Raw genomic sequence first — 14,894 nt, forward strand, 5'->3', positions numbered from 1 at the left:
GAACGATTACAAGAATATGATTACGAGATAGAACACAGGGCCGGAAGAGTTCACTCAAATGCTGATGCCCTTTCGAGACGACCATGCAGTGCGAATTGTAATCACTGTGCCAAATTAGAGGAACGATTTTGCCCCGTGAGACGAACCACCGTAATTAATGAGCAATGGCAGCCCCAACAGTTACAAGACGCCCAAGAAGATGATCCATGTATAAAAAGAGTATTGGATTGGATGCGGCAAGGTGAGAGACCTAGTTGGCAGAACATTAGTGCATGTAGTCCAGAAGTCAAGGCCTACTGGAGCCAATGGAATTGCCTGGTACTAAAAGATGATCTTCTGTACAGAACCTTTGAGAACGATGATGGTACAGAATCTAAGCTTCAGTTGATTGTACCTAAAAGTAAAGTGTCAGAAGTATTGCGTCAGTTGCATGACGGTACATCAGGTGGACACTTTGGTATTACGAAGACTCTGCAAAAGGTTCGAGAACGGTTCTATTGGGTGAACTGTAAAGATGATGTAAGAAGATGGTGCCGGAAATGTGAACTGTGTGCATCCGGTAATGGTCCAGTTGGTAAAAAGAGAGCACCCATGAGACAGTACAATGTTGGAAGTCCTATGGAAAGAGTAGCAATCGACATTGCAGGTCCATTTCCAGAAACCGATGCTGGAAATAAATACATTCTGGTAGCCATGGACTATTTTACGAAATTGACTGAGGCCTATGCATTACCAAATGAAGAAGCTGCTACCGTTGCAGAGGTACTTGTTAAAGAATTCTTTAGCCGATTTGGTGTTCCCTTGGAGATCCACTCCGACCAAGGGCGAAACTTTGAGTCAGCTCTTTTCCAAAACGTTTGTAAATTGATTGGTGCCAATAAGACCAGAACAACACCCCTGCATCCTCAATCAGATGGGATGGTCGAGAGGATGAACCGAACGATGGGTAAACACTTGTCCAAAGTTGTATCTGAACATCAGCGAGATTGGGATCAACACATTCATTTATTCCTGATGGCCTACCGCTCGGCCGTGAATGAAACTACAGGTCAAACACCAACCTGCCTGATGTTGGGTCGTGAAGTTCGTTTGCCCTGCGACCTAGAGTTTGGCTGCAGACCTTCCGAGGAATATGTTGCAGGCGAAGACTACGTTGACCGCCTGAAATTACGAATGAACAACATTCATGAACTTGCCCGACAACACATCCAGATAGCCAGTGACAGAATGAAAGATCAATATGATTCTCGATGCAAGAATGAAAGCTTCGAAGTAGGTGATCTTGTCTGGCTTTATAATCCGCAACGTCGTCGAGGCTTATGTCCTAAACTGCAAAGACAATGGGAAGGTCCATATGAAGTTAAGAAGAAAATAAATGACGTAATATATAGAATTAAGAAGTTGCCAAACGGTAAACCAAAAGTTATTCACATAAATCGTCTTGCACCATATGCTGGCTCAAATGAAACAGAAGAAGCACGAGTCCTCCAACAGGAGATGAAAGATGTCGCACAGCCAAGTTTTAATCAATTTATGTCAAATTACGCAGCGAGAAAGAGTGCTAGATTCGGCGTGACCACAGAAGTTCAGCAAGATCTGTTTGGTGTTCCAGAAAACGTCTCTCTGGCCCACTGTGTTGCCCAAGACCTCGAGATTACTAAAGGAATATCGTCCGTATTCAATAGAAAGTTCGGCCGCCTGGACGAGTTAAGAAATCAGCAGCCTAAAATTGGAAGAGTACTGCGATTGGAAGATGGTCCTCGATCTTTGCTGTATATGGTGACCAGAAAGTCTTATACGGACACGCCAAGCTACGAGAACATATGGCGTGCTCTAACTAATTTGAAGAAAATCGTGTGTAATTATGACATCAAAAATTTGGCTTTACCAAAAATAGGCCATGCAGTAGAAAATCTGGATTGGAAGATTGTGAGAAGCATGCTTGAAGTGGTCTTCAGAGGAACTGGTGTACAGATCACTGTGTGTTGCATGAACCCGAAGATGTCGTACCCTTCAAAGACAGTAGACTGTTATTTCTTCTTGAAGGGTGTATGCAGAGCTGGAGAGTCGTGTAGATTCCGCCATCCTGGGCCTTCATTTAGAGTTGCTGATCGAGACGCTCAGATCTTAAGAGGGGAGCAGTGTAGCGGAAGAGAAATCTTGGCCGATCCCCGTATAACAGTAAACACCTCGAGAATGACGTAATCGGATGTGCTAGGCCTCGCCGGAGAATTCTGGAAGGTACGTCACGTAGGCGGAACAAGCCGATAGCTCGAGATGGGAGTCGATTGTTCCAGAATAACAACTGGGTATAAATACGGGCATATTTTGTGAATAAGTTTAGTGTATAAGATAAATTCGTCTGTAACTTATATAAATAAAGTCGTATATAAATTACGAACCGCTAGTTTTATTGTAATTAGAAGTAATTACACTAATCACGCTACAGTATAAAAGGAAGATGGCCAGGAAAGGGGCCGTTCAAGTATTACGTAACGCAGGTTGGGGGGGGGGGGGTCAAAAATCTTCAAAAATTGCGTTACGCAATAGTTAAACGTCCATTAGAGTGCGTTACGTAGGGAGGGGGGGGGAGGGTCAAAAATCTTCAAAAATCGCGTTACGTAATACTTGAACGCTCCCAAAGGAAGATGGAAGGAAAACGTAAAAATGCTAAAGAACTCGTAGGTGGACCATGTTCGTGCAAAATTCTAACGAACGAACGCTAAGTATCTTTAAAAATTACTGTTCGCTTAACTGGTCAATGAAAAATGCTTTTATTCAAGGGCAAATAAAAGTAGAAGACAAAAAGGGAACTTATACCAAAAATCCAACTTTAGGTAGGTCTAAAACTCGTGTATATACTTTACCGGATGAAAATGGTTGTGACCAGGTGGTATGTAAGAACTTTTTTAAAGACACAGTTTCCATTACAGATGGAAAAATTTCATTAGCTTTAGCACGAAAACAAGAACATGGGACACCTCTTCAAGATGCAAGGGGTAAACATCCACCCCATAATGAAACCAATATTGAAGGCGAGCAGTATTTATGTGGCTTCATTTAACTGTTCCCAGAATATAAATCCCATTACTCCCGACGGGATAACATAAAAAGAAAATATCATTCACCAACTTTGAACATGTCGATCATGTATCGAGAGTATGAAAAAAAATGCACAGAATACTTAAGAAAACCCCTCTCGCTGTTTATGTTCCGCAAAATTTTTAACAGTAAGTTTAATTTGCATTTTCATGCACCACATAAAGATACTTGTCAAAAGTGTGACAGTCTTAATACGGAAATAAAATCATTTGATAGTTCAGAAGAGCGTAAACAGGATGCAAAAGTTGAATTGGAATTACACCAAAGAAAAGCAGAAGCAGTTAAAGAAAACAAAAAGCAGAATATAATTAAAGCAAAAGAATCACAGCAAAAAATATCAGTTTTAGTCTTTGATCTTCAGAAAACGCTTCCTACTCCTGAGCTAAGTACAGGTGTAGTTTATTATAAGAGACAACTATGGACGTATAATTTGGGCATCCATGATGAAGTCACAGAAACAGGACACATGTATGTCTGGCCTGAAAATGTGGCATCCCGAGGAGCTCAAGATTTTAAAGGTCGCGTCATATTATAATGCACGTCGCGTTTTCGGCACGTAGCGTTTGCAGACCGGCAATCGGACTGCCCATTCACATTATCATACATAGAACGTTTACGTTGGTTTCAGTTTGGTGCGGTGCAGATGTGTTTATTGTCACAACACATGTTTACATGACAAATTGCCTCGAAAACTACTTTTTAAATTAGACCGGGCAGTATCGTCGCCCCGGCTAGCGAAATTATTCCGATTCGATATTCTTAAACAAACTTACTCAAAAAGAAGTCCTTATAACATATTCACAGGGTGCCGGGCGGTACCGTGGTCGAAAAATTATTTAAACATTTTTTTTTAAACAAATTCACAAAAATATTTTTTTCATTTCGAGCAATATTTTTTTAGATAAACTGGGTCATTCTGGGCAAAAAAGGTCTCTTGTCATTTTTCTCTAAAATTGATTGTTGTCGAGTTACATGCGATTAAAAATTTGAAAAATGCGAAAAGGCCATTTTCAAGGCTTAATAACTCGATTAAAAGTATTATTATGAATTTCAATAAGTGACCAAATCAAGTTTCAAACCCCTTCTTCAAGGTCCCAAAGAGATTTTTGTCATTATTTTACTACAAAGCTGTTATTTTTAGTTATTAACAATTAGCGCTATAAATAGTCCAACTGTATCGTCGCCCCCGTTAGCGAAACTATTTCGATTAGATTTTTTTGCACAAACTTACTCAAAAAGAGTCCTTATAACAAACACATCCGCAGGGTGCCGGGCGGTGCCCTTGTCAAAAAATTGTTTTAACAATTCTTATTAAACAAATTCACAAAAATAATTTTTTCATTACGAACGATTTTTTTTTTTAGATAATTTGGGTTATTCTTAGCAAAAAACGTATCTTGCAAAAATGCGGAAATGGCCATATAACTCGACAACAATCAATTTTAGAGAAAAATCACAAGAGACCTTTTTTGCCCAGAATAACTCAAATTATTATTAATTTGGGTTTAATTAAATTATTAATAAAAAATTATTTTTGTGAATTTGTTTAACAAAAATTGTTTAAACAATTTTTAGACCACGGCACCGCCCGGAACCCTGTTGATGTGTTATAAGGACCTCTTTTTGAGTAAGTTTGTGCAAAAAAATCTAATTTCGCTAACGAGGGCGACGATACAGTTGGACTATAGCGGTAATTGTTAATAGTTAAAAATAACAGCTTTGTAATAAAATAATGACAAAAATCTCTTCAGGACCTTGAAGAAGTTGTTTGAAACTTGATTTGGTCACTTATTGAAATTCATAATAATAATTTTTAATCGAGTTATTAAGCCTTGAAAATAGTCATTTTCGGAATTTTAGAGAAAAATGACAAGAAACCTTTTTTGCTCAGAATTACCCAAATTATCTAAAAAAAATATTGCTCGAATGAAAAAATATTTTTGTGAATTTGTTTAAAAAAGAATGTTTAAACAATTTTTCGACCACGGCACCGTCTGGCACCCTGTGGATATGTTATAAGAACCTCTCTTTGAGTAAATTTGTGCAAAAAATCGAATAGGAATAATTTCGCTAACGAGGGCGACGATACTGACCGGTCTAAATACTCTGTATCAAATTCAAAGAAATACCTAAATAAACAACGAGGGGAAAACGACCCGTAGCTGTCAACATCCGAAAAATATTGTTTTCGAATGAACCGAACGCAGACGTAACGTGTCTTATACGCTACGTTACGTGTCTTATACGCACAATATGAATGGTTCAATTTAAAAACCATTAAATTATATTTTTCGCAAACGAAACGCTACGTGCCGAAAACGCGACGTGCATTATAATATGAGGCTTTTACCTGACCCAACTGAACATCTGATTTTGTACAGCGATGCTTGCGGGGGCCAGAATCGGAATATAAAGGTGGCTTTAATGTTAAGCAATTACCTTCAAAAGTGTAAATCGTCACTAAAAGTTATAGAACAAAGATTTTTTGTATCTGGACATAGTTTTAACACATGCGATCAATCTTTTGGGTTGATTGAAAAGGAGAGAAAACACCATGATCGAATTTTTGATCCCAATGATTGGGTTTCCATAATTCAATCGGCCAAAAAAAGAAATCCAAAATTCCAGGTAACAGAACTAACCAGATTCCTAACAGCACCGTTTCAAATGGATCTGCCCCACACGAAATTTACAGTCAACCAAGTAAAACAAACAATAATAGATGAAATCAACATCAAAAAAGCCCCTGGATTTGACCTAATCTCTGGCAAGATTCTAAAAGAAGTCTCGGATAAGTGCATAAAACTAATCACCTTTATATTTAATGCAATTCTGCGCCTAAAGTACTTCCCTAGTTCATGAAAAGTGGCACAAATCCTAATGATCCTTAAACCAGGAAAAAGACCGGAAAATGCATCTTCATACCGGCCTATAAGCCTTTTGCCTATGATTAGCAAAGTCTTTGAAAAAATGTACGTAAAAAGGTTGAAAACGATAATAGACGAAAATAAAATAATTCCAGAACACCAATTCGGTTTCCGAGACAAACACGGAACCATAGAACAAGTGCATAGGCTAGTCAACCAAATAAACAAGGATTTTAACTCCAAAAGATACTGTTCTGCTGCTTTCCTTGACATATCTCAGGCTTTTGACAAGGTATGGCACATAGGGCTACAAATAAAATTAAAGAAGCTCCTACCCTATCCTCACTTCCAGCTCTTAAAATCCTACATAGAAAATAGACACTTCCTTGTGAAGCACGGTACCGAGCACACCAAGATATATCCCATTCACTCAGGCATCCCACAAGGCAGCGTTCTCGGCCCAATTCTGTATCTTTTATACACAGCGGACATTCCAACATCTAGTACAACTACAGTTGCAACGTATGCAGACGACACTGCTATCCTGGCATCCCACACAGATCCAACAACAGCATCAAGGAATCTTCAATCAAACCTAAATAGAATTCAGCAATGGATGAAAGTATGGCGCATCAAATCTAATGGAACTAAATCATTACATGTAACATTCACGCTACGCAGAGAAACATGCCCCCCTGTACATATTGATAATTGTCTAATTCCTCAATCCGAGGACGCCAAATATCTTGGCATGCACTTGGACCGCCGCCTTACTTGGAAAAAACATATTTTTACAAAACGAAAACAGCTTGGACTTAAATTGAGAAATATGTATTGGCTCATTGGACGCAATTCCAAACTATCTCTGGATAACAAAATTTTACTCTACAAGTCCATCCTCAAGCCCATATGGACTTATGGGATTCAGCTATGGGGCACTGCTAGCGTCTCCAATACAAACATCTTACAGAGATTTCAAAACAAGGTGCTGCGTTCCATAGTCAATGCGCCATACTATGTATCCAACGAGGTGATTCAACACGACATCCCCCTAGAATCCGTGAAAGAAGCCATACAACGTTTTAGTGTTAAATACTTTGAACGAGTGTTAGTGCATCCTAATGCGTTTGCCAGACAATTAAATGTGCGGGACGTCTTTGAAGTGCGTAGACTAAAACGGCAACTGCCGTCCGACTTAACCAACTGAACGTAATCAAAAGTGTATTCAGACTGATAAAATTTTAGTTTTAGAATTGTAAAGAGGTTACTCACTGGAGTAACTCTCTATATGTCTATATTTTTTACCATAACAAATGCTTAATGCCCAATGGGCAGATTGTTGTACTCAATGGAGTTAATAATAATAAAAAAAAATTCCAGGTCAAAATAATGAACTCACTAGAGTTTTTTAGTAGCAAGACCATTGAGAATAAGATAACAAATAGAAAAGTTACTATAATTGGCGAAAAAGTTGAATGGCTTAAAATCCAACAGATAAGGTATCTTAAAAATGAACCAAAAAAATTTATCTAAAATATACAGCACAGGATATGGGTTTGTTTCATGAGGTTGATTTAAGCAAGAAAACCAAAGGCCGCCCATCATCATCTACTCTAATGCACAACCTAGATGTTCCGTATCCAAATGGAAGAGCAATAACAAAAGAAAAGAAAAAGGATTTAATGGACTTACTTAAGTTTATTCCGCCTGAGTTCCACAGCTTTTATTCTGGATTGAAAGATAGTTCCGAAGCATTAGATGAGGGCTTAGAAGAAGCAGTTATACATGAAAATTAAAAATACGCACTAAAATATGTTTTTAGCTAATAAGTTGGACATTTGTTTTGTGTTTATCTTAAGTTTTGTTTTGGGCAATTTACTTATTTTAGTTTTCTTTATGGCAAATTACTCTAGAAATATATTTTTTTTGTAACGGCAAATGTGCCTATACTTTTTGAACATATAATTAGAACAATAAAACTTAAGTGAGATTTTTTCTTGAATGTGTTTTTAAGACATTAGCTTTTCCTTAAAAAAAATGAAGTGTTACATTTTTTTTATCATAAAAATTGTATTTTTCATTTCAAGTTCAAAACCGGTATGATGTATCATTCTTATCGGTACATAGGTACCTACCTAAATAGCTTTTATGTTTTATAGTGTTTTCATTAGATACGCATCTGTATAGATGGCATTTAGTTTGCGATTTTGATATTAATCACTTCTAGTTAAAAAGTTATGACTAGAAGTTAGACAAAGATAACTCAAAATTAGTGAAATCGTATATTAATCGACGCAAAGTTACACGAAGGGTCCAAATATCGACTTTCGGTTATATGTACTTCCAATCACGTTGAGGCAAACCTAAGGGCCGGTTGTTCGAACGCTAATCAACAATGATCATTATCAAATATTTAATTACTGTCACCAAAACTGTCAATGTCAACTTTGTTTGGGTTGCTGAAAACATAATTAATTACAATTATGAGATTTATTATTAATTATGTTAATAATTATTGTTATATTAATTGATTATAGACTCCACAGACTTTTTAACAACCCAAACAAAGTTGACATTGACAGTAATTAATTATTTGATAATGATCATTGTTGATTAGCGTTCGAACAACCAGCCCTTAGACTCACGAAGTCCAATTGCTTGTTTATTAATATTAATAGAATTAGATTAAAACTATAAGCAAATTTTAGGTAAAATACTTACTTGATAAGGATTGTTATCTAACGGCGGAAGGCGACGTTGTGAAGAAGGCAGACGTCGCGACATCGGAACGTCGCCACTTCACCATTGCTGGAAGCCTGCAACAAAAATGAGGGGGTTATTTTGTACCAAACAATGTGGTTGAACATTATCGCGAGTGTATATAACAGTAGTATTGGTAAGTGTTGTATGAACTTAATTTCACTATTTAGTACATTCTTTCACGGTTTTTGCTGTAAATTTTAAAGAACCGCTTGGATTGACATGAAATTTGGCATACGCATAGTTAACATCTCAAAGAAAAAAAGTGATATGGTGCCGATGTGTGCTTTTGCCCTGGGGGTGAGTTTCACCCCATCTCGGGGGTAAAAAAATATATGTCTAAGAAAAGTCCCGAAATGGATAAACTGACTAATTTTAAGCAACTTTTGTTCTATAGAGTTTTTTCACCAAATCAATACTTTTCGAGTTATTTGCAAGTGAATATGTTCATTTTTCAATAAAATAACCACGTTTTTAGACGGTTTTTCGCAAATAACTCAAAACGTAAGCACTTTGTCGAAAAAAATATTCTTAACTATAGCCTACCAAAAAGTGAAAAAAACGGTGTATATATTAGGTCTCTATACCTAACAAAAGCAGAGTTATAGCTAATGAAAAATAGGTTCATATTCGTATTCATTTAAAAATTCCAAATAGAATAATTCAATGTGAAATATCCAAATAATGAAGCATTCTTGGGGAAAACACATTACAACTTTTTTAAGGTGTTTAAAAAAGCTTTATTTCTGATTTTATAAAAAAATTTCTAGCATTAAATGTAAGCAAGTTACGCTCAAAATAAAGTTGGTCCCTTTTGTTTTGACAAACAAAAATCAGGAAGATAGCCCCCCAATTAGCAACTTAAATGAAATTAATCGTTACCGCTTCACAAGTTACTTTACTTATGTTGTGTTTATATGATCTGTAAGTTTCATCGATTCAAAGTGCTTATTTTTGAAAAAATTTGGTTTAAAGTAAAATTTTTAAAAAATTTTAATTTTGAAAAAAATCCATTTTTCAAAATAACTTAAAAATTGTTCGAGATACCAAAAATCTTAAACAATAAAAGAAGTCAGCTTTAATTTTCTGAATATTTTGTATTTTTTTGTTTTTCTGTACGATTGGTTCGATTTGGTACGACAAAAATTGGTTAAGATTAGGTTTTTCTAAATTTGCATTTTTTCTAATACACTCGTGATAAGTGACTCGTTCAAGCACTTTTAACTACAGCTCTTTAAAAAATAAGGACTTTGAACCGATGAAACTTACAGATCATATGATCAATACGTACGCGAGTAAAAAACTTGTGAAGAGGTAACAATTAAGTTCATTTGAAATGCAAATTAGGGGGTGATTATCCTGATTTCTTACCAAAAAAAAGTGACCAACTTTATTTTGTTAACTTGTTTATTTTTGATGCTAAAATTTTTTTTTTTTAAACAAAAAATGGGGTTTTCCCAGAAAAGTGTTTCGTTTTTGGTTATGGCACGTTAAAATATTCGATCTGGCATTTGACGAATATGAACCTATTTTCCATTAGCTATAACTCAGCTTCTACTAGGTATAGTGATCTAATATATACTCCATGTTTTTCACTTTTTTACGTGCTATATTTTTAATTTAAATTTAATAAAGAATTATTTTCTCGACCAAATACTTACTTTTTGAGTTATTTGCGAAAAACCGTCAGAAAACGTATTGTAGAAAAATTAACATATTCACTCGCAAATAACTCGAAAACTATTATTTTGGCGAAAAAACTTTATAGACCAAAAGTTGATTAGAATTAGTCATTTTATCTATTTGCGGACTTATTTCGAACATATATTTTTCACCCCCAAAAGGGGGTGAAACTAACCCCTAGGGCAAAAGCACACATCGGCACAATAAATATCACTTTTTTTCTTTGACTTGTTAGCTATGTGTATGCCAAATTTCATGACAATCCAAGCGGTTCTTTAAAATTTAGAGGTTTTGCAATATTTTACCTTTAAAGAACGTACTAATTGCCTGTATTACATTTTTTATTACCATCTCCAAATTGCTTTGAACCAAACCTATTTGATACAGTCCTTGTTGATTTCTTATTTAAAATTTTCGAATGAGCATTACCCAAAAGTATGGTTAGAGATGGTGCATGTAAACTTGGAAGCAATTTTTTTTTCAACCATTTCACAAACATCTCCGTATAGGTCTGGATCCCGCGTATGAAAAAAAAGTTGATTAATAGCAAGCTGAAAATTTGTTAATAGCTTAAGGGTGTCTAGTCGGATAAACTTTGATATATGGGAACACTGGAACAGGGGCAGTTTTAATTGTGGAACAGGTTAAAACTTTGGAACGGTCACACCACGAAAACGGCACATTTATTTTGTCCGACAGAACAGACTTTAACTCTCCGAACAGAGATTAAACCGAACAGAGATTAAACTCTCATGCAAAAATCAGACTGCTATTTATCACCTGTCATAATTCCTGTCATTTGACATATTCTACATGTTCCACTCATTAAAACGCCCATTTGGTGATAAATAGCGGTCTGATTTTTGCCTGAGAGTTTAATCTCTGTTCGAAGAGTTTAAGTCTGTTCTGTCGGACAAAATAAATGTGCCGTTTTCGTGGTGTGACCGTTCCAAATTTTTAACCTGTTCCACAATTAAATCTGCCCCTGTTCCAGTGTTCCCATATATCAAAGTTTATCCGACTAGACACCCTTAAGCTATTAACAAATTTTCAGCTTGCTATTAATCAACTTTTTTTTCATACGCGGGATCCAGACCTAGTATTCATGTTATCGTAATAATCAGCCTATTTTTCGAAAACACACGATCCTCTCCATCAATAAAACTATGTTTTCCACCCTCATGCAATATACTATGTCTCTTTCTCACAGTGTCGGTGTGTGTTATGGAGTTTACACTCTCGTCCTGTCAAATCCGTTTTATTCCACCTTTAGCAAAAATCCACGTTTTTGATATGAAATGCCAATAGTGTCAACATTTCATAACAGGAGTCAACTTGGCTGAGGTTGGACCAATTACAAACAAGCATTACGGCGCGGTAAATTTGAATTACTCCTCCTGGTTTAAAAGGAGCCCATAATAGTATAAAAAAGATTATGAAAGGATTTTTTAATTCAATTTAGAAATTATTCCGTTTGAAAATTATTGTTTTTACGACGCAGGCCATTTGTTATGTTATATATGTTTAGTTTATTAGGCTATTGATTCTATTCAAAATAAGATAGCTAAAAGGAACTACAACGTTAACGGGGTTTTATTATTTCATATCGTCAATGGACAAACCGCGGAGTGCTACCATTTACAGGGGTGCGTTTTTGAGAAATGGGTGAATTACTCCCTGGGCACAGGTTACATTAGGGTGAGTTCTATGCACTTTTGGTACAAACACGTCTACATAAGAATTGTTTCTGGTTAAATTTCCTATCTAAATATCTCTTTTTAAAGTCAAAGATACTTTTTTTTACAAAAATATATTCAAAAGAAAAAGCACAAAGAAACCCAAAAGCAAGAAATTTTGTATTTTGTCCCATAACTTCTGTCCACGGGGATATAAGTATAGACATTGCTTCACAGAAAAAAAACTTACATCTTTCCTCTTTAAAATGCTGTTTGGTAGAGGTAATTTGAATTTACAGTTTTAGAAATATGATTTTTCAAACTTTGCTACTCACAGCAATTTTGGGTAATTTTCCTTGTTATTTCGCAAATATTGTTCTGTAACTTTTTTCTACGTAACTTTAGATATGCAATGGTACATGTAATAGGAAGAGAAATCAATTGCCTTTAAAATGGTCTACTGCATAACGTTGTGCGACTTTTTTAAGAGGTTATGGTTTTTCAAGATTTTATAGTTTTAACGATTTTTTATATTTTTTACGATTATTTTTTAAATTTCTCATTATAACTTTTTTTCTTCTACATTTATATATATATATATATATATATATATATATATATATATATATATATATATATATATTTATATATATATATATATATATATATATATATATATATATATTTATATATATATATTGTTATATTTCTATTTGATATGAAAATTAAAATTTGATAATTATAAACAAAATTCAATTTAATATAAAATATTTTCAATTTTCTCAACCACGGGCATATAAATTTAGAACAACCTGTATACAACAAATTGTTATATTTAATTTTAAGAAGTGATTAAATAAGACTCAAGTGAAATCGATAATAGGTCATTATCGTTGTTCGCGGAAGGATCGATCATTAGCCGATGCTAAATAAGACTAAGTGGAAATAGAGAATAGGTCATTAAAATTTGTATATAGTAGAAAGTAATTTTAGAATGGGAATTAACTATTTTCTTTGAAATCCATTAAGCATATTTAGAAAGATTAAAAATTGGTTTTGAAGAAGACTGCGAATGAGAGTTGGTGGTGGAAGTTTGATTTGTGAATCTGGAAGGGATATTTAGAAAGTAGGGGAATGAATGACAAATAGAGAGCAGAATGTTTTGAGCTGTCGAGAAGTGAAGTCCAGTAGTAGACGGTAGTGTACGGAGAGTGAGAAAGCCGGTGTAGTTCCGTGAGTGTGGAGTATCTATCGTGGAACGAGAGGTAGGCCAGGTTGAGAGTAAAAGAACCTCTTTGAGCCAAGAGTTCCCGGTAGCTGATTGCAGTTTCGAAAAAGGTAGAACACAGCATCACGACAGAAGCAGGAAGCGAGAGCTATACGAGCTAGTTTCAGAGGAGAACATTACTGGAAGCCAGGACGAGGTTTTGATTGCAGCCAAGGATAGCAGGAAACGGGTCTTGTGTGAAGACATTCTCAGTTCACCAGAAAAAGGTCAGTCTCATTTGTTTGGACATGAATGTATGGGTTTTTCGTATTAAATACCACATTTAAAATTGAAGAAACATAATCAATAATATCAGAAAAGCTTCATCAAACTTAAATAGAATTGTTGCTAATAAATCATAATAGTTAAATGTTAATAAAAACTTTCAATTGGAAACCAAAAGGAAATAAGATTCCCATGTGTAAATGTTATGTTTAAGAATAATAAGATATAGCAAATATTAAGCAGTGATTGCCATTTAAATAAAATAAACAATATTTTGATTACAATTGTAACCCATATGTGTTATTATTTTACTCTTTTCTTTCCTATCCCGATTAGGAACCATTAAGAAATACTTAGAAGCCACGTATGTAAGTACTTAATTTTATAAAAAGCCCTGAGATTGAAAACACATTGATATGTGATCTGGTAAATTAATTAGATTATTATTAATACATTGATTAAATTAAATGACATATAAGAATATTATCTCATATCAATAATCAAGATCACATCAACTGTCGTCCAACGTGGAAAGCATTGTAAAGTATTTCTAGTGGCAAATTTGAAGGATAGAAAGAGTAAAGCCGGTATTTGAAAATTTATATGCCTGTGGTAAAAAGTGAGATACTTACATTTGATAACATAAAATTTTAGATCTCTTTAGGTACAAATTTTACATAACTGATTTAATATTTTATTTTTACGATATTTACATTTGATATATTTATTGACAATTTATAATATTTGGGTGAGAAAAAGTCGTCTTGGTAACATACTAGTAAAATTTCATATTTGGCGGGGACAGTACTTCTTGAAAACAAATGTCTGTGACAAGAAGCCAAAGCAAAGACAACAAAAAACAAAAAGAACATTCAGACCAAGAAGATAGTTTAGACACGACAATCATGGCATCAGAAAATCAGGAATTATCAGGAATAGATAAACTATTACAACTGATGCAACTCCAGTCACAAAAACTGGATGACAATCAAAGAGAAACACAACAAAAAATGGATGAAAATCAACGTGAAACGAAACAAGCCATGGAAGAAACATCAAAGAAAATGGATAAAGTGGATCAAAAAATGGATGAAACACAGCAAAAAATGGATGACAATCAACAGGAAACAAAACAAGCCATAGAAGAAAACAACAGAAATATAGAGAGTATTAAGAAGGAAATGGTTAAAAAAATAGAAGAGATTGCAAAAAAAAGCGAGAAACAGGAGTTAGAGATTAAAGAAATCAAAATCAAAATAAAGGAAATAACGAATTGCAAGAAAAAGGAAATAGAAAATTTGGAAAACAAGTTTG

The 14,894-nt window shown here is 34.8% G+C and overlaps 1 protein-coding gene across 1 annotated transcript in view; it reads right to left on the reverse strand.

Annotated features, from left to right (window-relative positions):
* Window positions 1–14,894, reverse strand: part of LOC114328009 (uncharacterized) — a 269,631-nt gene that overhangs the window by 43,781 nt on the left and 210,956 nt on the right. The window contains exon 2 of the mRNA XM_050642015.1: window positions 8,691–8,785. Within this exon, the coding sequence (XP_050497972.1) occupies window positions 8,691–8,753 (63 nt within the window). The 5' untranslated portion in view covers window positions 8,754–8,785. The remainder of the gene's footprint in view (window positions 1–8,690; window positions 8,786–14,894) is intronic.

The sequence above is a fragment of the Diabrotica virgifera genome, chromosome 1, assembly GCF_917563875.1.
Source record: "Diabrotica virgifera virgifera chromosome 1, PGI_DIABVI_V3a".
In the NCBI taxonomy this organism is placed as follows: Eukaryota; Metazoa; Arthropoda; class Insecta; order Coleoptera; family Chrysomelidae; genus Diabrotica; species Diabrotica virgifera.